Genomic DNA, 24,244 nt, shown 5'->3' with positions numbered 1-24,244 from the left:
TAAGCTCAGGCAGAGCCCCCCCCCTCTCCCTCGTGTAACTGGCTGCCGTCAGGTGACATTCAGGCTGCACTGAGTTAGTCTATCTATCTCATTTTCTAAGTTATTTATTCTTTATGTGAAGCCCCCATCTTGCTGGGTTTAGGGATGTTACGATTTCCAAATTGTACTCAATACCGATACCATGACATTTCCATGATTCTCGATAACCATTTGGATACCACGGCAAATAACAAAAACAGAAAAATATATCCCATTCACTTCAGCACACACACACCTTAAAATTATTTTAATATACCTAAAAAATGTGGTTATGTAGGCTTCCCGTAATAAATAAAAAGAAAAGACTATTCACATTATATAACAGAAAATTAGCATCATGGAAATTAGGAAATTTCAGTTATCAGGTATAGCTCAATGACTGTAAGAAAACAGCAGAGGCTGCACACGCTTTACTAACAAACACATAGACCTATATACTGGTGTCTGGGTATGGGTCCTAATAATCTCTGATTAGTATTGGTGTGTATTGCTGAAGTGCAAAGTGATCGCGGGCCAACGGGAGAGCGGTGAGGAAGGACGCTCCATGGGGATACTCCTGCATGGTACAAGGCATCTAGGCCAAATGTTCATCTGCCATAATCCTTAAGTAGCTGCGGTAATTATTTTTGCAATGGCAGGCCGCAAAATCAAGAACTTAACATAAATACTAATAGCGACACTATTTGCTCAGAATTTAATCAATATTTCAGTACCAACCAATAAGTAACTGGTACCAATTTAGGACATGTTCTTGAAAACCTTCCCTACATACTAATGAGGAGAGTTTCATCTTCAGCTAGGCTCAGCTTGGACAAGGTGACCAACAGGTGTTTAGGGTGGGCTGCTCTCTGCCTCCTTTTTGGCCTCTCTCTTCTCACTGTTCTTCTCCTGCTCCATCAAAGAGAAAGTGGGCTAAGGTGGTAGTGTGGTTGTGATTGCCGTCAGTGCAGCTGTCAGTAGTAATTATCTCACACTCACAGCCAGACACCTAATCCAAACACTGCCTACACTAGAAAAGAAAAGAAAAAACTGAAACACAGAGAGAATGAAGGGAGGGAATGGGAGGAAAAGAAAGGTAGAGAAGGGGAAGAAAGGGTTGAAGGGGAGAGAGGCAAAGAAGGGAGGGGGGGTTAAGCGAGAGAGAATTCTTTCCCTGTATCGGCCTCTGAATGCTTCGAGCCTCAATGCAAGTGTTAATTAAAAGAATCCAAAAAAGAAGAGCCAGTTCCTTTGTGTGGAGATGGGGGAGAGGGTCACTTAGGGGGTTAACCTCACTCCCTCCCCTACCCCCCTTTACCCCGTGCCCTGCGGCGCTTTAGCCTTGTTTCCACGTTTTACCACTGAGCCACCAAGCTGCACTTGTGTACCTCAACATCGGGAGAAGCCGTCGGGTCAAAGTGAGGAAGAGGATTGAGAGGCACTCAACTCATTTTTTTCCTTTCACCTCCCCTCCTTGAATCCATGTCAGCCCAAACCCTCCACGCCGTCTTTGACAGGGGAAGCGATCAACTTTATTTATACACTTATTAGACCCTCAAATGAAAGCCACTCATTGTGAGGAGTGGGGGGGTAAAGGGTTTATGGGGATCCTCTCTGCAGCCGCTGTTAAGACCCTCACGTTTGATTGCCACTCGATCGGGGAATAGGCAGAATTTATTTAGGGCCATTCCTTCACATGCTTCAGGCTCAGTTAATCTTTTTCCGGCTCAGTACCCACAACTCTATCCAGGCTTTCGCTTTCAGACCCATCATATCCTCAGGTACCTTAACTTTGATTAAGTCCCAGATGTTTGTTTTCCTCTTGTCGAAAAACTTCAGCTAAATAAAATTTAGTATAAGTTCCATATTAAATATTTTAAGGTTAAAGTTTTTTTAATTTAAATTGTATAAGAAAGTCGTTATCAAGAAGAAAGTCATATTTCATAAATAATGTAATTATTTTGAGAAATAATTAATTATTTTACGAGAATAAAGTCGAAAATTTATTTGAAAGAAGTCCTTATACTTAGAGAAAAAAATATACATTTTTAGGAAATAAGCAGCAAGAGAGAACTTGTGCGCACCAGAGTTCCACTCCTGGATCCAAAATGTTGAACCAATCTCAAAACGCCTTTGCATATCACGCAGATGTAACCATCGACTACTACCAAACATTTCCTCCTCCACAAATTCTGTGGTTGTTTCCTCAGATTAGAGACAGTTTCTAACACAATCTTTTTAAAGTCCTGACTTTATTCTAGAAATATCAGATTTTCCCCCTTAAAGTGGTCCCAATACTCTTATGTAGTTGTTGCTCCATTACTTTATAATGGAGAGAAAAAAGAGAAATGAATACCGTGGGACCAGAGCACTAAATTCATTAGAGTTGAGTTTGGAGTTAAGTGTTATTCATAGGTGTCCCTGGGACACTGAGCTGCCCTCGCCGTGACACTTGCATAATTCTCATGGTCAAAAGCACCTCTGCCACTAATTGGTAATATACAAGAAACACTATCTCTCTTCTATTATCAGTGTGCACACCTATGTCATTGTGTCTGGTGTAACTGACGGTTCCTGGCCTATAGGAACGGATTTAATTCAGTGAGAAACAAGAGTTGTGTTTGCTTAGTCTGTTTTTATTCCCAACACATTTAAACTTTACAATGAGTAAGTTGTGAGGTGCTGTCAGATCCTTTAGAGGTGATGTCACTCTTGGTTTGTTTAATTTCCACATTGCACATCAGTCTAGCCACTGTGTTTTTGGGAGTTTGCTTTGCTTAAGATAACATGGAAGAGAAGTACTCATCAGGATATTATTCATTCTCCAACCTTCAGGGGAGATACGACCTTTCTCATGTGTCCTCTTGGTTACTGAGCTTATGGGAATTTAAGACATTATGTTCAGTATTATAACCAGTTTCGTTATATCCCTACTTAACTATTTTTTTAATTTATAAAATGTTTGTTCCTCTCCTGGCAATCACTTACACAGTTTATTAAATAAACCCATGTAAACAATAACATTTTGGGCTATACTGTGTATGAGAATTAAGACAGAGCCTGAGAGAAAAAACTTACAGAGCCTGCCCAGAATCCAATAGGCATTTTTTTAATTACCAAATTTTTGTCACAATCCGACCCGACCTGTTGGGTCCCAATAGGTCCCCTCAGGCTACGGTTGGTTATCCTGGCACTAATGTGAATTAACATAGGTCATATCAGGGATAATGAACGTGGTAATCTGGCAATCTAATGTTGCATAAACTCCTCCATCATATCTATATATTTATATATTTTTATTTTGGGGGAGCCTGACAAAAAAGACCAGCAAATTAATCACCTGATACATTATAATACTACTTGTTTAAATACTATGGTATACTCATTTGAACAAAACCTCTGGTAGTAGAAAAATAGATCAGACAGCCTTCGTCTTAGTCACAATTGTTTTTTTTGTCCAAATATTTTGATCTCATGGCGGCAACTAACTTACTTTCTATCGCTTCAAGGATGAGATGGTGTGAAAAGATAAAAAATCGTAGACACAGTACTTTGTCAGATACTTTGCTTCTTATCAGTGGCAGGTACACAGCGGCACTCACAAGTGAGTCCATGTTGCTGACAAGGTCGAGTGGTTACACTGTTCTCTGCTGTTCCAGAGGCCAGCATGAGGGACCGCTCTACAGAGAGAGAAACTCCCTGCACACTGTGTAGCCCTTTTCAGACTCAATTGGCGTTGCATGTAATCGTCTCCCGATTCAACTGCGTCCAGCTGCTCTTTGTGTTCCGTGGCACCTGACAATAGAGCAGATCACAGGACCTCTGCAGGGGACGAGCAGCTTTGCTGCCCCTTATCACACCCTGCCTGCATGGCTGACCGGCCTCTGTCCTGTAGTGTAGAAGTTCACTCTCCCAGAAAAGTATCTGCATCTGGCCTTTCTGCTCTGCTCCTGACAATTAAAATGTGAATTCATATATTGTTGTGTTACTGTGACAAGTATCAGTGTATTCAGGCTATAAGTCATGGTTATATGTTAACCAGTCCTGCTTTTACAAGTCACTGTTGAAGGAAATTAACAAGGTGTGTTGAGTAAAATAACCCTAAGATTTGGTGTTTTAAAGTGGCTCTGCATTTATTATATGTTAGGAATCGATCTAAAATCTGGCACAGCGCTCTTTAAAAGTGAGGTATCTCCATTTCACACCACGTCCTGCAACAGCCTTGCATGTACTGTTGATGTCCCTCGAGGTCTGAGCTTGGAGTCATGAACTGTAATGAGTCCCTGCTGAATGCTGACATTTTCAGCCCTGGCTACAGATTTCAGGAGCTCATTAGTCAGGTGTTCTCTGCAAACCACCATCACACTGTTGGCTATACTGCAGGTGTACAGATACCTCATCAAGGTCTCCCCTTATTAGAGCGACAAGCAGGTCTTTGTTCAAAAGTCATGAAATATGTCATGATACATGCTAGGGCTGAGCAATTAACCGAAAATGTATGGAAACTGAAATTTATTAACCTATAACCAACTTAATTTGGCTAATGTCGTTTAATTCATTAATACTTTCCTCAAATGCGTGCATTTACAAACTCTTGGATTTACTCTACGTTCATTTTGCAGCACAGCCCGGGTACCTTGTACCGCGCTGTATTACCATACTACATGTCCTCCCTCCTTACTCCCCCTCTGATCTGCACTCACTTTACACTTATACTATAAACACCAACACTAATCAGAAGTTATTTGGACTTGAACAGTATTGACGTTTGCTTTGTGCTCACACACACTCCTGCAGACAGGAGAGAAGTTCTTCCTGCAGATTACAATGCAATACATAAATATGAATTCATTAGGTTTTTATAAAGATCAGTTCTACATGTGAGTGATTAGAAAAGAGCAGAGGATGAGAGGCACTTGTAGATTAGCACTGAGTGAAGGGCCTCGGTGTGTGGGGGGGAGGGGCTCTGTCTGTTTACGATCGCGACAGGGGAGGTATGGACATAAAATAATCGTAATGGAGGTAATATCTTGAAATAATCGTGTTATAGATTTGAAGTCGTATCGCCCAGCCCTAATACATAGGTAATAAAGTCCTACATTCAGTCTTTGGTATGGTCCAGTCACGATTTCATCAATCCATCCCTTGATGAACAAGTATCACACAGTTCAATTTGATCCCAACTTTTAGTAGCCTACTCGGCCATTCATATTCATTTCTAGGATCATAATTAACTGATTTACTTTGACTCTTTCATTATGTTTCCTGTTTTTAGATGACGCTAGCTGTCTCTGGAATCAGCTATCCCTGCCATCACCTCAGTGTCTGTCGCAGATCCTCCACAGCAAATACCCAAGAGCCCACAGAAGAGGTATATACAGGGATATGCGCATTACTTCCCCCCCAGGCTCTGTGTATACATGCTGACTAATACAGCATGGTAACAACAAGTGCTTCTGTTAATTACCTCTATCTTGAAGTTAACTATTAAATTCTCTTTACAGTGCGCAGATGTCCACATGATCAGTGACAGTGAGGGGGATGATTTTGAGGATGCGTCAGAGTTTGGTGTGGACGATTCAGAGATGTTTGGAATGGGCTCCTCAACCTGTCGGAAAACACCCATGAGTACGTACAGTGGAGCGGCATAATGATGATAGGTTTGAGCTCTTAAAGGTCCCATACTCTAGAAAGAGAACTTGATATTTCCCCCAAAAAATTGATTATCAAACGGGTCTAGTTGCCATATATATACCGGAAAGTATCGATCAATCCTCATACAAATGTACATGTTTTCAGAAACTGTGCCTTAAGATGAGATGGCAGGACTCCTTCTGCCAGGAAGCCAGATTTGACCATAAGCTAATTTCAAGGCTGAATGACAATATTAATTTACCTGTGAGTTTTACCAAGCTGCAGTCATAGGGTGGAATTAATCACTTTACCTTCAGTGAGAAGCTCGAGAGAAGAGATTTTAAAACTATATTCAGTTGACTTCTTGTACCTAAAACACAAATAATTATTCTCATGTCTATCAAAACTTGGAAAGGGATAGAGAAGTGTATACAATGGGACCTTTTCTTGCTCCAGTGACTGCACATGCAAAACTTGACCATGCAGTATTTTGTGGTCATTACAGTGCCAGAGAACAGTGAGAATGAAGCTGATGCCTTACTGCACTTTACTGCCGAATTTTCCTCAAGGTGAGCCAAGCGTCACATACTTCTCATATTGACCCAGTGGACTTTGAGTGACATGCTGGAACGTGACGATATGTTTTTATGGACTGTTCTTTTGTTGTGTGTTTTAAGGTATGGAGAGACCCACCCAATGTTCTTCATTGGGTCTTTGGAGGCAGCGTCTCAAGAGGCCTTCTACGGCAAAGCCAGAGATGTAAGTATGCTAATGGGCCTCATGGAAAAAAGTAATTTACAGAGACACTGTAATGGCTGTCAAAATCATACTTATCATGTTGCCCTTATATTTCAAACATCTAGTTCTGACAATGGGTGAGATAAACGATCCTTACCTTACCAGTGTTGGCTTTTACTTTAACACTGATTTCATTTTGTCTAGTCGCGGTTTTTATAGCAGTTTTCTTTGCTTAAGACAGCACTGAGAAGAAACAGACTGAGCAGGATATTATTCATCTTCTGTCTGTCGTTTAGAATTTAGAACAAGAGGAAGTTGTAATAAGTTACATTTATGGTGTGTTGGCACTGTCAATTTATTTAATCCAAATTATAAATCCTTTTCAGACAGTGTTTACTATTATTTGTCTTCTCTACATGTTTTACTGTGCAGAGACGACATTTATATAATTTCATCAATTTTTCACACTGACAGATGAGGCTTTATTTTTAGCTGTCCACTCCTCCTTCCCCCCCTTGTTTTTCAGCTTTTGTCCTTTTAGGGATGCTTGTATCAATTGACAGCTTGTGTGGATTACAGCCTTATAAGACTGTGAAGACACCACAAGATGTGAAGGGGGTTCAGATCACCCAGCTCACAGAGCCGGATGACAGTAGAGGCACAGTGCAGATAACACAGTTGGGAAGGAAAGGAGTGTTAAAAAAGTAAAAGTTAAAGGAAGACGTGGAGAGAGGAGAAAGAGCAGGAGAAGTTGCAGCCCGAGAGCAAGGCATGTGGAGTGTGTGAAATAAACAGAGATGGAAAAAAAATCTAAAGTGGTGCCTGGCGCCTCGCCTGCTTCCCAGCTGATCTCCTCATCTAAGCCAGCACAATATGGCCGAGGTCTCCCTGGTGTTCACACACTCAGTACTGTACAACTGAGCTCCACACGGCGCAGGGGCGAAATAGTATTCAATTTCACTGTATTTAGTTTTTATTCTGGGCGAGCTACATTTAGCCTGCCAACTGTGCCGTGGTTAGCGTGGCTTTAGGGAAGCTGAATATGTGCAAAGAGTTTTGCGTGAAAACAGAAGCTATTTGAGCTGTTCTGTGTTTGTCTTGTTTTATCATGAGCATCCTAGATGACAGGCCAAAACATGCCGCTTTTGACGGTTTCATTACACAGTAGCATATGTGCACTGCTCCCCCCCTTCTGTCAATCGAGTCATCGCATCCTTTGCTCTTTGGCTCCATTCGAAAAAGAGATCTAGTTTTTGTGTCCTCGTCGTAGAAAAGGCCCACTTCATTAAGGGGATATTGGAATAGGGCAGATTTCACTGAAGGGGGTTTCTCAGTGGGTTTATAAACAGAGGAATCAGTCTCACTCTCTCAAAGCCTGGGAGAGGCTAATCACTAAGCACAACACTAAATTTGATGAAGTGTTTCTGAAGGTGTGTGTTGGGACTGTTGAGATTGACTCAATCCATCCTTAATGAAAATGCTTTGGGCTGCCGAGCCGAGCTGAGCTGAGCTGAACCCCCTTGGGGATCAGTGGTTAGTCAGAGTGTACAGAGAGATAGGCCACCCATCACTAGCCACGATCCTCACTAAATCCCCATCAACGCAGTGGTTAATCACTCTAACCCCACTCTCCTCCACTCTCTACTCTGCTCTCCTGTCTGCCACACACAAAGCCACATCAAAATTCATAGCCTTGCTTGAGAGGAGAGTTCAGGGATTTATCACCGCCAAGTGTCTGCTTTAAAACCCAGAAATAGCCTCGCAGAAAAGAGCACCATCGAATCAAATGGCAAATGGCATAAAGATGTACGAATATCTATCAGATCTAATCACAAGCAACACTCTCATGAGTTATAGACTGATTGTACTCATGCATAAATAGATGGACTTTGAATGAAATGAGTGTAGAGTGGAAGTGAAAAATGCAGAAAACCTCACCGACCAATCAGTGGGTGATCAGGAGCATGCATAGCCAAAAGACTCCTACTTACCTTTAGAATGTAATTTCAAGCTGACACTTAATTTGATTTGTTTAATCACAATTAGAAAAATATTCTATTTCTGTCATAAAGAGTTAATGTGTTTTCCACAGCACGTGGAGAATATCCTGTGTGGGTTGTGGTCAATCTAAATGTGTTTTTCCCACCATGTGATTAAGGTCATTAGATCAGTCATATGAGCTCTTCATTTTGACGTATTTGTTTTTCTAGACTAAGCCTGCCATCTGTAGAACAACCACTATCTGCACCTCTCTGTTCTTCTTTCACTCTGTTTGTAATTGCATATATCTGTATCTTATTCAATGGTATTTTTGACTCTGTTAAATAAATTATACATGTGATTGAAATTGACACCATAAACTAGGACACAGTCGGGGAAAAACATGCAGATTTCCCTTTCTAAGTCCCACAAATTACATATTTAAGATATTGAAACACAAGAAGGGCACTCAGTAGAGTGTATACCTCCGCCAAGGCCCAAAAGACCCAGGCCCCAGAGTTAAATCTAATCATACATATCAGCCCCCTAAATATGCCTTTTTTGGTTATCAAGATCTATTAATTATTCAAGATCTACTCGAAAGACAAAATCCTCTACTGGCAACGTGAAATTATTCAATTCAAATTCAAAAAACTGTTTATAGCTGTACATTTTATTGTTAAAGAGCAAACATGATAACTGTCATTTTAAAGCATCGTTTTTTGGCCTGCATTGATCCATCCATATTTTACAGAAAGGATTTATGAAAATTAGCATTGTAAACTTACTCAAACTGTCTTTCCTGTGTAAAAAAAGCATTGATTGCTGAAGCCTCGCTACGTGCACACTGTTCTGCTCTGTGAAATCTCTATTCTCTTTCATGCACACAAAGCAGGCTCAGATTCATGTGAACAGGTGTGAGGAAGGACTATGGGGTCACTATCTCGCTCAGGTTGGACCTAGTAATTTAGCTGAACTGAGGGATTTTCTCCTCCCTGCTACGACAGGCAAGACAAAAGAGCCAACTTGAAAGTGGAGAGGGAATAGAGGGGAATGGATAGTTTAACTAAGATGAAGGAGTTCAGTTGGCCAAAATGCCCACTTTGATTAGTCTTTACACTTGCTCTAATTGAGCATGCATGTGTGTGAGTGTGAGTCCTCCACTCGTGCGAAGCAGACATGAAGTTTGTTCATCTGTGCATATGTATCGGGACGTCTGTGTGTGTTTTTTTTTTTTTTCATGTAGTAAAACTCTCCCTCCCCTCACCCTCATTCCTCTCTCAAGACTGAATTTGCTTGTCTTCTCAGCATGAGTGTTTAATCTTTTCAGGCTGTTGAATCGGCCCAATGAATGAGTCCCCTGGTCCTTCTCTCTAGTAGCCCTGGAGATTATTCTAAAGCACTAATCGTTGAGCAAACACAGCACTGTTCTCCCATTCCTATTCTACACAGGCCACAGTATAGCACAACTTCGTCTTTCACTTCCCTCCACGTTTTACGCCCTGTGTAGATTTTTTGCTTTTTGGCCTGTGTAGCCTAGATTACTGCTCCTGAGAAACAGATCCCTTGACTCCCACTGTCACAGCCATGGTGGAAAAATGATCCAAGCAGATACTGAGAGTTTTTTATTTATTTTATTTGTTCTTCTATAGTAAGCGAAGTGACATGTAATTTAGAGAGCATTATTTCCAACATTGTCCCCTGGAACCTTTTATGTTTGTGGGTGTGTTTGTTTTTTAATTAGATTGTCAGTAGGGAGAATCTGCCCGGCTTATATGATGGTGTCAATATCCTTGGATTTGGAGCTTCGTCAATATTGTCTGGCCCTGCAGCTACTAACCTGAACAGGCTGCTGGCATTTGGTGTAAAATAAATAGAGTGATTTGTCTGTTTTATTTTCTCCATATCTTCGTCGCCTCCAAGAGAAGTTTTATTTACACCTCTCCGTATTTGATTTTGTGTGGTATTTGCTTTTTTTGCCAGTTGTGGCCTTGCTGTGGTCTTTAGAAGTCATGTTGGCTCTGCACCCGGTGGTTGTTCGTGTCATTTTATAGTCATAAATTGTGGAAATATCTCTCCAGTGATGAGACACTGGTACACTGCAGAGAGATTGAGACCGATCATCAGAGGAGTGGGTGTTTTCATTTCAGGCAAAGATTGCATGATTCAGATTTTTCCATCATGCTTGTGCTCTAGCTCGTCCTCAAACTTGTAATCTTCTGGGAGATTGCTCAAAAAAATTGCACTGCTCTGTTAACAGCCAACAATTCATTCTATAGCTTGCACAGTAAATCACCTCCTGATAAAAATCTATCTGTTGCGATGACCTTTTTCTTCCCTGGCTTGACAAGTGTCCCTAGAAAATCAATTGTACATAATGCTCATAACTTTCCTTTTATATATTTTCTGTTCTCCTCCACAGAGAAAGCTGCTGGCCATCTACCTCCACAATGACGACAGTGTTCTCAGCAACGTCTTCTGCTCCCAGATGATGTGCGCTGACTCCATCGTCTCATACCTGAGCCAGAACTTCATCACATGGGCATGGGATGTCACTAAAGAAGCTAACAAAGCCAGGTACTGTACTGAAGCTAGTCAGAGGGGTGGGGTGTTTTCATCAGGTAACCTGCTGGTCATTGAGCTGCAGAATTTATCACTCTTGGCATGATGTTGTATTTCCCCCCCTGATCTCTGTGTATCTTACTGCCTTTACTCAATATTGGAGCCTGTGGAATAAATTAAGGCACTAATTCGTTATTTACTACACGGGTTGGACACAGTATTAGAAACACCTTTATAACAAACTTAATAAAAAAAAATATAGGTAATCTTGATATACTAATTAATAAATTAGGAAATCCCTCCATGCCCCCCCCCCCTTTTTTCTAACGCTGTAAAGCTTCTATTTAAAGTTATTGCTATTATTATTATTATTATTAGTAGTAGTAGTAATAGTGGTAGTAGTAATAGTATTAATATTATAATTTGAAACGGCACCTTAAACTACCTAATTTACTCAATGTGAATTGTGGACTGGTTAGACCTGACATATGCTTGACTGAGCAGCTGATGAGTCCAACTAGTACAGTAGCACTGCAGGGAATTTTTTCAGCATCCACCTGTATGGGAAGGAGTATGGGAACCGGATGCTTTGATAACACACTGTGTCTTATACAGTTTGTTTAAGAGCAAACCTGGACGTTCCACATGCAGTTTTGTTGAGAAATTAGAAAAGAGGCAAAAACTGTCAGACCCAGGTTGTTTAAAATAATTGAAGTGCCCTTTAAACACTGAATTAATTCTCAGTCCCTTTCAGAAATCATGGCACCTGTATTAAGTATTGCATTTACCCAGCTGTAAAGTTTACTAGAGCAATAACTGAACGTCTAAGCCCGGACTACATTCTTAATCCTTATGTTTTATTTATATGTGACTCGCTGTGTGGAGGAGCGGACTGTTTGCATAAATACTGAGGTGTATCTAATAAAGAGGATATTAAAGAGGATATTAAATGTTTTCAGAAGTAGAGCTGCTTTGAGTGTGTGCAGAAGCTTCTGCAAACCACCAGGAAGCCATGTGAAGAAAGCTGTTTGGAACTTGTTACTGTCTCGTGTCCGTGTCATTGTCGATGTGTTCATTAATAACTGCTGCACCACATTGTTTTTTAATTTGAAAGTCAGTGGACCTTAAAGTCAAAAGACTGTAAATTAAATCTTCTTCCATGTAATGTCACTGTATGGGACGCTTTTAGAAAATAACATAAAATTGCCATTTTGAACTAAAGCCTGTTCGACATACAAACAGCGTTTTCACAGCTATTCGCATTAAAGTAGACATGTCCTTAATTGCTGGCATTCAGCTCTCACTCTATCGCTCACACCCTGCATCTCTGTCTTCTCTTTCTCTAGCTTCAGCTTTATTCTCTTTCTGAGGCTCCGAGGTTGCATGCTAACAAAAGGCGTTGTGTTTGCATGGTGAGGCCCCTGATTGGGCAATCTTGACTAAGCTGTCTGAAAAGAGGGTCAGTGGGAGATGAAGAACTCCCCTGGCGTCCAAACATCTCTATCACGCAATTTATAGTCATTGTGCCTCCATCGGCCTGACAGTTCTGTGCAACACCGTTTAATCACACAGGTTCTATTATTGGCATTAATATCTTTCATTGGATTGCAATTTTTTGGGGGAAATATTCTTTATTAAGTTAAAAAATAAATGTGGTCTACGGTGTGTGATAGACAACTAGATCCCCTGCAGGTACAAGTTGTGGGCAGAGGTGGTAAATGTGGACCTGCTGAGGGCGTGATTGGGTTTACTCATTACATTGTGCCCCTGACGAACTAAGTCCTCTCCTACTTCCTCTCATCTTTCTTCTCATCTTTCTGCTACATCTTTTCACTCTCCCCATCCCCTTGTCAATTTTTCTTTGTTTTCCCTCCTCTTTCCCTCCTTCCCTCTCCCCAGAACCTCCAGATTTAAGCCTGCCCTCGGGTAGGAGCCATTTAAGAAAGGACTCGCACCTTGACCTCACCTCCTCTATTATTTCTTTTAAGGAAATTCCCTCTTTCCCTCATTCCACTCTCCCTTCTCTCCCATTAGCCTCCTTTGCTTTTTGCCCCAGCTGAGCCTTTTTATTGCACATTAAAAGGCAGGCAACATCTGGAGCTTTTCATTGCACACAGCTAGTCACAGCTTCGTCGCTAACGCATGCATGCACATGTGCACGCTCACTCACTCACACACAACACTGCCTCGCCGCATTCTCACGCTCTCGGGTTGATCCAAAGTGACTGGTGATTGGCAGCAATCACACAGGCTGTTAGAGAGGTATCCTGAGTGTGTTTGACGAACCTGCTGATATTGGAATGTGCCTGTTGCTTTTCGTTGGTATTCTCTCAGGCCTTCCAGTTAAATGATTAATTATGCATAAATACAGTTCCGCTGATTGGATTTCAGTGTAATTGTCATCCATGGGAAATTAATCTGATAGTTTGAAAAAGAGCTGTGCTGTCGTGGCACATGGCAAATATTGAAATCATCAGATAAATGCCCTGAAAGTGGATCATTTTATAAGGTTGTCATTCTTCTGTTAATGCTTATTTAGTGCCAACGTCTCTAACAGCACTAAAAAGTGGATTTATGTATAACTAACATGAACACCTGTAAAATAGACTGCTGCCCTGGCTGCAAATTTCTGTCCAAACCCTACTGAGCTCAACAGTAAATTGACCAAGCTCCCCCTGAACCCAACATCAGGTCTAAACCTGATGTTTTACCCAGTTACAGGCAAGTGAACTGTAAAAAATCATTTAGCCTGATAACCAAACCGGAATATAATTTCAGATATTTAGTCCAAACCCGGCCTGACTCGCTTGGGTATCCTCGCTCTACTGTCCAACTGCACTGTAATGCACGTATACATGTTATTCATAAGGGGTCAGTTTGTGTTTTAACCTCTTAACTGGTTTTAGAGAACTATATGTCATTTTCAAATCCAAACACGTCCGCGTTTGCTCTTAAACAAACTGTATAAGACACAGTACGTTTTCAAAGCATCCGGTTCCCATACTCCCTCCCATACAGGTGGCTGCTGAAAAAATTCCCTGCAGTGCTACTGTACTAGTTGGACTCATCAGCTGCTCAGTCAAGCAGCTGTCAGGTCTAACCAGTCCACTCACATCTTCTCACACGGCCTTGATGTGAAGAAATGTTATGTGACAGGGAAACATTAACTGTTTTCGCTGTCTGGATGTGCAGCGAGGTGTTGTGAGATGGGATGGGTGACAAATTAGAAGCTGTCAATCACATTTACCAGTGGAGCGGAGTCTTTAACTCACATTAGTTGCAAGTTCCACGCAGGTGTTTCCTCTACATGCAGTTACCCCCTGAAGGTTTTTAAAAGGCCACAGGTCTGGTACGGACTAGGCTACATTCTTTACCGTGTTATGTCTTGGCTGGATGAGACTGTGATGAACTGTTCACCTCAGTTCCTTGAGTAGTTTGACTTCCTCCTGCTCTCAGTATGTTGTGTCCCTACTTGTTCTAAAGGCAGATTCACAAGGGTTTCATATACTGATACAACTTGATTGACGGCAGATATGTAAAAGATTCAGGCTGAGTTTTTAATGTTGTGTGATGATTTTTTACTATGGTGGAGTGACTTCCTTTATTTTGAGTTTGAAACTAAAGCGGGTCGGTTTGTGCTTGATGGGAGATTTAGGATCGGGTTACCCTTTAAGTTGGTACCCATTGTTCCGTGGCCTTTCATTACAGGTTAGAGTTTCCCTGTGGGCTATTGTTATGGTCGGCCTCGGTCAAGGTCTGAACGGGGACAAATGTCAGGACAGAATGATCGGTAGGATTTAGGGTACCCAAGTTTTTCATTGCAAGACGTGGGTCATTCAGTGTTCAACATTCGGAGAAGTTTGAATCATATTTCTACAGCATCTTAAATTCTGTTCAGGTGCAGTCCTTTCCCCTGTTTTCACAATCTTTCAGTCTACCATCCACCTATTTTCGTCTCTACCAGTGTAATTATAACTTTAAAAAGTACCACAAAGAGCTCAAATACGCAATTTCACAGTTTGAAAAGTCTGAAAGTAGCTGCTGCGGTTTTGGCCACGTGTTTTAATGAGTTACACCACCCCCTCTCTCAGATAGCATCCCTTCCATCTATCTTCTTCCTCTGACCTGCTGTCCCTCAATCCATTCCATTACCTCTCTATTTTACCAGCCAGTTATTAAAGTAGATCTTATTAAAAGGCGTGAGAAAAAGCTAATCTATATTTGCATTCAGTCTATAGCAATTCATTAATATTATGACATTTACAGGGAGCTTGGCAGTGCCCCGGCTGCCTGCTACCCTTTTCCCTCTCTGAAATGTTAATTTAAAAAGTTCTGTCTTTGTAATGGAATAAGAAATCCTCTCTTGCCCTATCAAATCTGGGTGTCTGGTGAGGAATACTAATTCATCTGGGGTTCCAATTGAGATAGCATGTCACTCTGATGGAATTGGATAAGAAGGAGATATTGGTTTATAAGTCCAACGCCACAAGTTGTGTATATTTCTCTTTTCTGCTGAAAAGATGACGATCATTTCCATACGTCGTCCAAAAAAATATGAATGTGTCTTTGAAGTGTGTTAACATATTTGTATGAATATCTTTTATTTTCTGTATTATATTTATATTATATATTATATATTTATATTATAAATATATTATATTTATATTTTTTTAATTGCAAGCTGTCAAATATATGTTCGCTTCTACAACAGAATTCAGGTGAATTAAAAAAATATTTTATATTTTAAATGGATTTCTTATTCTTCCAGACTACTCACCATGTGCACAAGGCACTTTGGAAGTGTGGTGACACAAACTATACGGACATACAAGACAGACCAGTTCCCCCTGCTCCTGGTAGTAATGGGAAAACGAACGTCCAATGAAGTTCTAAATGTTATTCAAGGTAATTCCTACTTTATAAAAAGTCTGTCAATATGTATAGATATATTTGTCTGTAATTATTGTAACAAAAAGATAAAATTACACTCGTAGACTGTGATTTATAATTTGTTATCTTTAGGTAATACGACAGTGGACGAGCTGATGATGAGGTTGATGGGAGCAATGGAGATCTTCACAGCACAACAGCAAGAGGACATCAAAGATGAGGTGAAGTCTGAAATTGTTGACAGCCAAATACAAATGTGATTCTTCAAGATGTAGACATTTGTTTTGAATGACTTAAATAGGATCTCTTAAAAAAAAATGTAATTTATTCCTGCGGTTTAGGATAGGTTTAGTTTTGGACACAAGAAGACAAATAGTAACAACTCAATCTATCCTCAGCTTGATGACTGAAGCTGCAGTCAGTTGAGCCAGTCCTTAACATTCTGCTTAAGTAATAAAACAACATGTTGGAACAGATCAGACTACATTGTTAGACTGGGTCACACGTGTAATGACAAGCAGAGTACTTAATCACTCCACCTCTTTTGCATTTATCTGTAGTTCACTGTGCGTACTACAGTCTTTGATTTTGAAAAGGTACAAGTTTCCTATTCACTGCTGTGAAAAGGTAACACAGGTCTGCTCTATGTCTGTCGACTGCCTCTTTGACTCCAACAGAAAGTGAACAAACACCACTGAAGGATACATCCTCCCAAAAATACTGAGCGAAGGGTGGTGATGGTGTTTCATGACATGGACATGAATGTGGGCCAGAATCACAGACAGCTCTCAACACTGTCAAAGTCTTTCACCTAAACCCCTTACCCATGTGTATACCCAGCACAACACACAAGAGGGTGTACGACACAATAAGCACTTTTGTACAGGCAGGTTTTCTATCTGTGTTCACATAATACAACAATGTTCTCTTTCTTTGTTATAATTTAAATAACTGTAGGTCAAAGATTTAGGGATTTAACTTGGTGTATAATAAACAGCCTCCTCAGAATAAGAATCAAAGAGGTCACCATGTCCTCTTTGACCTCTGTATGACCTCTGTATGACCTCTGTATGACCTCTGTATGACCACTGTATCTGTAGATGACAGATGTCACACCGTATTAGGCACTTTACAATCAGTCAACCAAATGACCTCTTAAACAATACTGATGTGAGAGTCATAGCATCTCAGTTATGGGAACACTTGTTAAGTAATTAATCTTAGTCACTCATACACTCACACACCTTGGGGGTTAAACATCCTCAGTTGGTTACTCACCATTGAGTGACAGTTATTGTCTCAATGTTGTTATTATTGCTACAGTTCTCTAGCATTGTTTTGGATTCACTGCTCTTGTCACATGAAATAATCAGTAATGAGAGGAAGAAACGAGAAGTATTTAGGGTATGGTTATGTGCATGTTTCAGGTCAGACTGTGTGAGTCATGAAGCTGGCTGTAGGTTCAGATTTGAGACTGGGTATCATTTGAGTCCCTGTGGGATAAAGTGGGATAAGGACCAAGAAATGACAATGAAAGCATAAAGTTCAAAGGGATTCATGATTATTAAACTCAACCTTGACACTGCAATAATCCCATCGTGAGTTGTTACAATGTTACAACAACTCTCGAAAGTTGGAGAATTTCCTTCCTTTCCATGCTCCCTTCCCTCTCTCTTCTTTCTCTTCTCCTTTCTTCCACCTCCATCACCTCTTCAAAGGCGAAGTCAGACACAAAACGCAGACTCCCACCCAACCCAGACATTCCACTTTGACACTGACTTTTGTGTCTGTCTGGAAACGGAGCAGCTGGACGGCCACATTGTGTCTTCAACCAACCGTCACTGACTCGCCAGTCATTCCAATGGTTGTCTGTGTTATAGCTTAGTACTAACTAACCTACTGACTACTCACAGCAGGTTTTGTGGTTTGTATCTGTCAGCGTCTAGGGCCATTCCCAGGATATTTGACTTTCATTTCACGTGAAGAATTGCCTAAACTGGCCCATGTCCCTTTTTGGGAACAGCTGGTTTTAGGAAAATACTGTGAATGAGACATGTTGTGGTGTTGAAGCTAGCACCTCAGTCAAGGGCACCAAACATACATTAACCTGCATCAGGGAGCAGGCACAGTCCACAGTAAGGAGGTCTCACCTGAATGTAAAGTGATAGCGAGACACTGAGCGATAGTTGTGCCCAAAATGAAATATTAACATATAAAATTCGCTTCAGGTAATAATAGCTCTGAAGGCGAATTCATAGTTGGTCCCTTTGAGGTACGTCCACCCATGTCCACTAAAGTACTCACTGACCCCTGTGCCGATGTCAAATGCAGCCCAGAACTTGTGACCTTACTGACTGAATGCCAGGATGCTCAACCCTGAAAACCATTGATTCCTAAATTTAAACACAACTCTGAACACTATTTGTTGTTTGTGAACAAACCTTGAATTAATTTCTTACTTCTGACCCTCTGAAATTACAGCTTACCTGTATGAGCTGATGACCGTACGTCTCACCACCTCTATCAGTCGCCAAGATACAGAAGTGGAAAATCTGTGTCCTTTTTTCCTGCATGATGAGGTCTTTAAAACTGCTGTCTATTGAGAAGCTCCATGGTAGATTTATAATATGCTGCATGCTTCTGTTGCAGAAAAGGATTTTTCATCAGGGAAAAATGAGTAATATATAAGTTTCTGTGCAGCTTGTTTGCGTGACTCTGGGCCAGTCCATTGAAGGGCGCCACTTTTGATCCTTTTGTCCACGTCCGCCATTCTTTTACAGTTTCCTTTCAATGTTCGTCCATTATGCAGACCAAAAGCCCAAATGTATCCTTTGCATTTTTACTTTTGAATGCAACAATACACACTGTTCTTTTGCTTAGCCACTGCTTAGCCGCACACTAGTCCACTGATCATCACAATAAGCTTCCTTTGCCATATCCGGACTGGCACACAGCATGGGCCCTCAGAAAATAGAAAAGTAATGGCTGTGCACTGTTAGCACAATGGCCACTTGTATTTGGTCCCCAGTCTTTATAAAACACTTTGTAGCCACAGCAGGTAGAGAGAGAAAGGCCGCCTGTCCCCGTCCCTCTGTACAAACAGGAAGAGAGAGGCAGAGTGAATGAGAGAGAAAGGGACGGTGAAACTGAGATGAGGAAACATAAAAGAGGCTTGTGGTCTGGTAAATGACCGCCCGGTCACAATGAATTCCCCTCTGGTGCTACTCTTTCATACCTGGTGTTTGTACGTAACCACACGCTCCATGCTGCATTTTCCTTTGCTGGGTTCTTTTTGGCTCCCACACCCATCACCTCAGCTTAGATGTTTTGTACCAATGTATATCCTTTATTATCTTGTTAGTTAATGGACCCACTTTCTTTTTTTTCTCCTCCCTCCACTCAGGACGAGCGCGAGGCGAGAGAGATGGTGAAGAGGGAGCAGGATGAGGCCTACCAACTGTCTTTAGAGGCAGACCGCAAGAAGGTACTTTAAAAAATAACAAAGATGATTATCTGTCCGAATAAGTGTTTTTAAATAATATCTTCGTTTCCCAACATCTCTTACAGCTCCCGGTAATGCAAATGTTCATGTAAAACCAAAAGTTGACAGTATTTCTGTGCTCTTGAATTAGATTAGATTCAGTATATTTAATGGCATATGTACACAATCTAAGTTCAACAAGAACTTTGGGGTTTAACAAAAAAATATACTTTTCCTGTAATTTTAGGTTATATCATATTTAAGCATCAGGCTCTGAGTTAGCTGTTGTTGCCTCCAACAACGAGGTTTAGTGGAATTTCCATTGATTTCTCACAGAATTCATAGATCTTAATGAAATATCTTGCATGTCTAGCGAATGTAAAAGTGCATCATAAGGGGACTGTTTGGCTTTGGCAGAGGTTAGAGCGCCATTCTGTCATTACTTCTGGATTTAATGCCATTGAGTGCCAAAATCATATTGATTCAAAATCTAAGACCATTATTTGTGTATTTACAAAGCTGCTTGTTTTAGCTTTCATTTGCAGTTGTCCTGACACAGTGAAAATGGAGGGGTAGTTTGAATCCCACTTTGATTATCAGCTGTTCAGTACTTAAAACTGTAATTCATAAAAAATCCGGTTAATTGGTTAATTGTCCACAACAAGTCATCAAAGCGAAGGTAATACCTTTGGGCACCAAAGCAGCAGTCATCAGCCTCTTCTTGGTTTGATTCTGGTTCTGCTGTTATTTTTAGAGAGAAGCCCAAGAACGAGAAGAGGCTGAGCAAGTTCGTCTGGAACAGATGAGAAAGGAGGAGGAGGATGAGAAGGAGGTGAGAACACAGCCACACACATCACACTCACAGTTTTCAAATTTGTCATATCAATTTTACATCGTGATCAGTGGCTCAGGCTGATTAATTTTTGCCAGCGCACAGTGGATGTGCCATCGTTCTGTCATTATTTATCCGCCTTGCTGTCACTTCACAATAATGAGTCAATTAGATCATGGTTTTGGTGCAGCCTGCCAGTCAGTGGAGCATGTGCAGAGTGGATGAACAGGCTCACAGCCATCGAACAAGAATGAAATATCCTAATTACAGTGAGGCCCATCCCTGCCAGTGTCACCTGACATACACACAGTTATTGTTCTATTTAACTGCTGTACATTGGTATAGCACGTATTCGCATATTGAAACCTAGCCAAACAAAAGACTGAGGCAGTTCAAGTACACAACGTGCACAACCCAAGCAAACACACACATTAACTGGAAAACAACTATTGTGTGGGAAGAGGGGGTGAACACAGACACACACACACACACACACAGACTGACACACTGTCACGCATGCAGGAAAACAATAATCGTCTGTGTGGACAGCACCATTGTTGATATACAGTCTATATTAATACAGTGTAGTCCTGGCTGATGGTTGTTTACTCAACAGCACAGAGCCTCAGGCACTGAGAGGTATTGGGTGACCCGGCTCACTCAGGTGATTTGTCTCTTTTCCGTTAAACAACAACAAAAGAGTCTCGGACCAGGGGCCGTCTTAATTATATCACTGTTGTCCATTAACCAAACTGTGTGCACGCTGGTTTATTCCACTGAAGAAAGGCCACCATGGCCTACTTATATCAGTTTTCTCCGCCCAAGAACCATCGTTTCTATGGTGTCATCTGCTGGGATATTCATTAATATAGCACAATAGCAACTGGAGTTTTTTAAACTTGAAACAGGACGTGAATACAACTTTACCTGTGTACACAAGTATTTCCACTGGTTCATAGATACAGACAGAAAATCAAAGGAAACTATTTCTGTTTTGATTATTGTTTTTGATATACATTTTGGTGCATCACAATAAAGGCATTAAATAGCTAAATAATATAATCCATATAGGCATCCCAAAAAAATTACAATTAATATTTACTGCTTGAATCTGTTTATCTTTATTTGCACGAGGTAGAAACCTGATAATGTGTGATATTATTATGAGATTAAACTGCAGCTCTTCCATCAAAACATTTAAAAGTATACTGCCTTTTTAATCCATCTTTTCTATTACATAGTTTTTTTTATTTTGGACAAATTCACTTGTGACAAGCCGACAGATCCATTTAAAGGCCACAGACATTTTGTTGCTTTAATTTAACGTTTTTAAGTATCCAATCCCAATTGTTGGACTGAATCTGAAAACTTCAACACAATGCATCTGTTTTAAACCTATCATAATACTTATTTGTTGTTTATAGTTTCCCTTTGAGGTAGTAAGCTGGTAGTGATTGAAAAAAAAAGAAAAGAAAACTACAGACAACCAAACACTAGTTGCCACCAGAGAGAAAACAATGCTAGAGGGAACGAGTTCTCTGTGAATTTGCGCCTTTGTGCAGAGACGAGCGGCGGTGGGTGGGGTGCGCGTGTGTTTCATGTACCTGTGTGGGTTGACTTTACTATTTACCTCCTTCAGGGGGGTCTTAGCATACAGTTGTGTGACTGTCAGGTGCATCTCCTCCCCCCAACCCGTCCCCATCATCTGTTTGCTTTCTGTGGTTAGTGGCGTGGAGCCGGAGAGGCAGATAAATGGACGGATAGATGCATCTGATTGTTTGCGCGGAGCAGCCGGGCCCCAGGGCTCAACAAGACGTGTGTCCTGTTGTTTCTTTAGGGACGCTACCTCTCACTTGTGTGGGTGTATATGCTGGCGTCTGTGGTTAACAGTCCGTCTGCATTTATAGGTCCACCACCCCACACACTCCTTCCTGTTATGTGTGTGTATGTGTGTGTTTGTGTGTGCGCATGACTTTGTCCCTGGGGGTGCCTTTAACTCAAGTCAGCATCAGCTCTTACACCTGAGGGAGCTGATGGCGGAGTGGCACGCGCCCTACCCTGCCCACCCCAACACCCGAAGCTGCTAATGAGCTACTGTTGTACACTCTTATGAAATATAATTGCATTATGGTGTGTAAATAAAGCCGGGGCGTGTTGTCACAGCATATGCTCCCAGGCTGGCCAAACAGGAACAACAAGCTGGGGGGAGGAGGAGGCGAGGGGCAGGAGCAGAGCGAGGAGGAAAGGCTCGGGGGAGTCGCTGAGGCTCGGATTTTCAGAACACAGGAGAGCTGATTAGCTTTTCTGTGTTGGATGACAGTTGATGGTTGTCTTTGTGCCACGTAAAGCACCCTCATGATTGGGTGTAAACACTATAACCAATTTTAGGGTCCGTAAGATAATGTATTAGCTCTTATGATACAAGACTAGAATGTATCTGAGATAATCAGCAGGTTCCGTCTCAGATTCCCCCTCACTGAGCAGCAGTATAAGGCAGCATGAGAAAGAGAGTGAGGAGCACACTTGGCTGTTTTTAACGTATTGAAATGCTACTTGGCAACCTTCTGGGTGACACCAGGCTTCAGGGAACAGGGTGAGACGCAGGACAACTAATTTAATAATATTCTCTGGACACGAAGTTGCTTTAATTAACGCGAGGCAACAGTGCTGCAATCAAACTCTGGGAGCAACTCGTTGGCTTCTCCTTCGTACTTATTTGGATAGTGTGTCATCATCTTCATCGCTGCCAGTGTAACCGTCGAGTCTTTGGTTTAAATTTTCTATAAACAAGAGAGAGAGAGAGACGGGGCTTCGTTTTTATAATAACACTTCACCAAATCTCTTGATTCTTTTTTTCTTGCATTGGGGAGGACTGTGTATAAGCTTCCTGGCTTCTCTCCTCTCCTGCACTAATCCATTTAGTTTTATTCTAATGTGTCTATTATAGGGAACAAATGTGATGTAAAACCAACACAGAGAAATGGGTTGTAGAGAGGTGCTGTTGTGTAAAGCTGAATTAGAATAATATATTTATTAAGTTGGAATTTGTTATTGTTTTCATCAATGTCTCACTAATATTATTTGTTTGATTATCATTTATTCCATTTAATTTCTATTACTCAATTAATAAAAAGGCTACATTAAAAATATTTTATTGAAATGAATTAACTAATTTATCATTTATTAATTTGATTAATCTAAATGTTATTAATTTAAGGTATATATCACATTATTATTCATAGTCTCCTGTGAACAAAAGATTAAAAAACTATTAAGAACTTTTGTATTGGAAATAGGCTTTAACAAAAAGTACTGCAGCTCCAGTGATGACAGCTGCACCTCACTGGCACCTGTATGTAAACATTCAGTCTACAATGAGAGGCTCTATGTATAGAGCATTTTTTCTGTTGTGTATTGTTACTATGCAGTGACTAGAATATGGATCATGTTGTGAAGTGAAAAAACACCACTCCGACAATTGGAGGAATTTCAACAGATTTCTTGTGATGAACATAATAGAAATCTGCCCAACTCGAGTGAGATAATAATTATGTTATTAACAGTAATGAGTATCCAAAATTATCAATCTGCTGTACTGACCACTATACTGGATTTGTCCCACCCTTTCTTCCAGGCAATCCGCTTGTCATTGGAGAAGACGCTACCGCCAGAGCCCGTCGATGAGTCTGGAGAGCAAATCAGCAAACTGCGAATTCGCACACCAAGCGGCGAGTTTCTGGAAAGGCGTTTCCTGGGCAGCTGTCGGCTCCAGGTCCTTTTTGACTTTGTCGCGTCCAAGGGGTTTCCCTTCGATGAGTTCAAGCTCCTCACCACCTTCCCTCGTAGAAATGTAAGTGGAATATCAGATGCACACGGGCCCCAAAATCACCCTCTTATGCTCATATATATTCATACCAGCAGTGAAAACGCTGCAAAGACCAACAAATAATCTTTGAGGGTTTTTTTATTAGTTTTTTTTAACCAAGATGGGAGTTGAATTATCCAGTTGTTCATTTTGTGCTCACCTTCATAACAGTTCTCTGCCCCCACACACAAGCTCTAAACTCATCCTTGGCAGAGAGGAGCAGCGGCAGGTTATAAAGTCTCTG

General features: G+C 41.0%; 1 protein-coding gene across 1 annotated transcript in view; it reads left to right on the top strand.

The window, feature by feature from the left end:
* The window catches only part of faf1 (Fas (TNFRSF6) associated factor 1), a 57,300-nt gene that overhangs the window by 25,312 nt on the left and 7,744 nt on the right, over window positions 1-24,244 (top strand). The window contains exons 9-18 of the mRNA XM_053431045.1: window positions 5,294-5,389; window positions 5,523-5,646; window positions 6,158-6,221; window positions 6,330-6,411; window positions 10,793-10,947; window positions 15,701-15,837; window positions 15,955-16,043; window positions 19,226-19,306; window positions 20,058-20,135; window positions 23,770-23,985. Of these exons, the coding sequence (XP_053287020.1) occupies window positions 5,294-5,389; window positions 5,523-5,646; window positions 6,158-6,221; window positions 6,330-6,411; window positions 10,793-10,947; window positions 15,701-15,837; window positions 15,955-16,043; window positions 19,226-19,306; window positions 20,058-20,135; window positions 23,770-23,985 (1,122 nt within the window). The remainder of the gene's footprint in view (window positions 1-5,293; window positions 5,390-5,522; window positions 5,647-6,157; window positions 6,222-6,329; window positions 6,412-10,792; window positions 10,948-15,700; window positions 15,838-15,954; window positions 16,044-19,225; window positions 19,307-20,057; window positions 20,136-23,769; window positions 23,986-24,244) is intronic.

This window comes from Pleuronectes platessa, chromosome 9 (assembly GCF_947347685.1).
Source record: "Pleuronectes platessa chromosome 9, fPlePla1.1, whole genome shotgun sequence".
NCBI classification, from domain to species: Eukaryota; Metazoa; Chordata; class Actinopteri; order Pleuronectiformes; family Pleuronectidae; genus Pleuronectes; species Pleuronectes platessa.
Note: the sequence above shows the minus strand (reverse complement) of the source record. Positions and strands in the feature narration are given on the sequence as shown.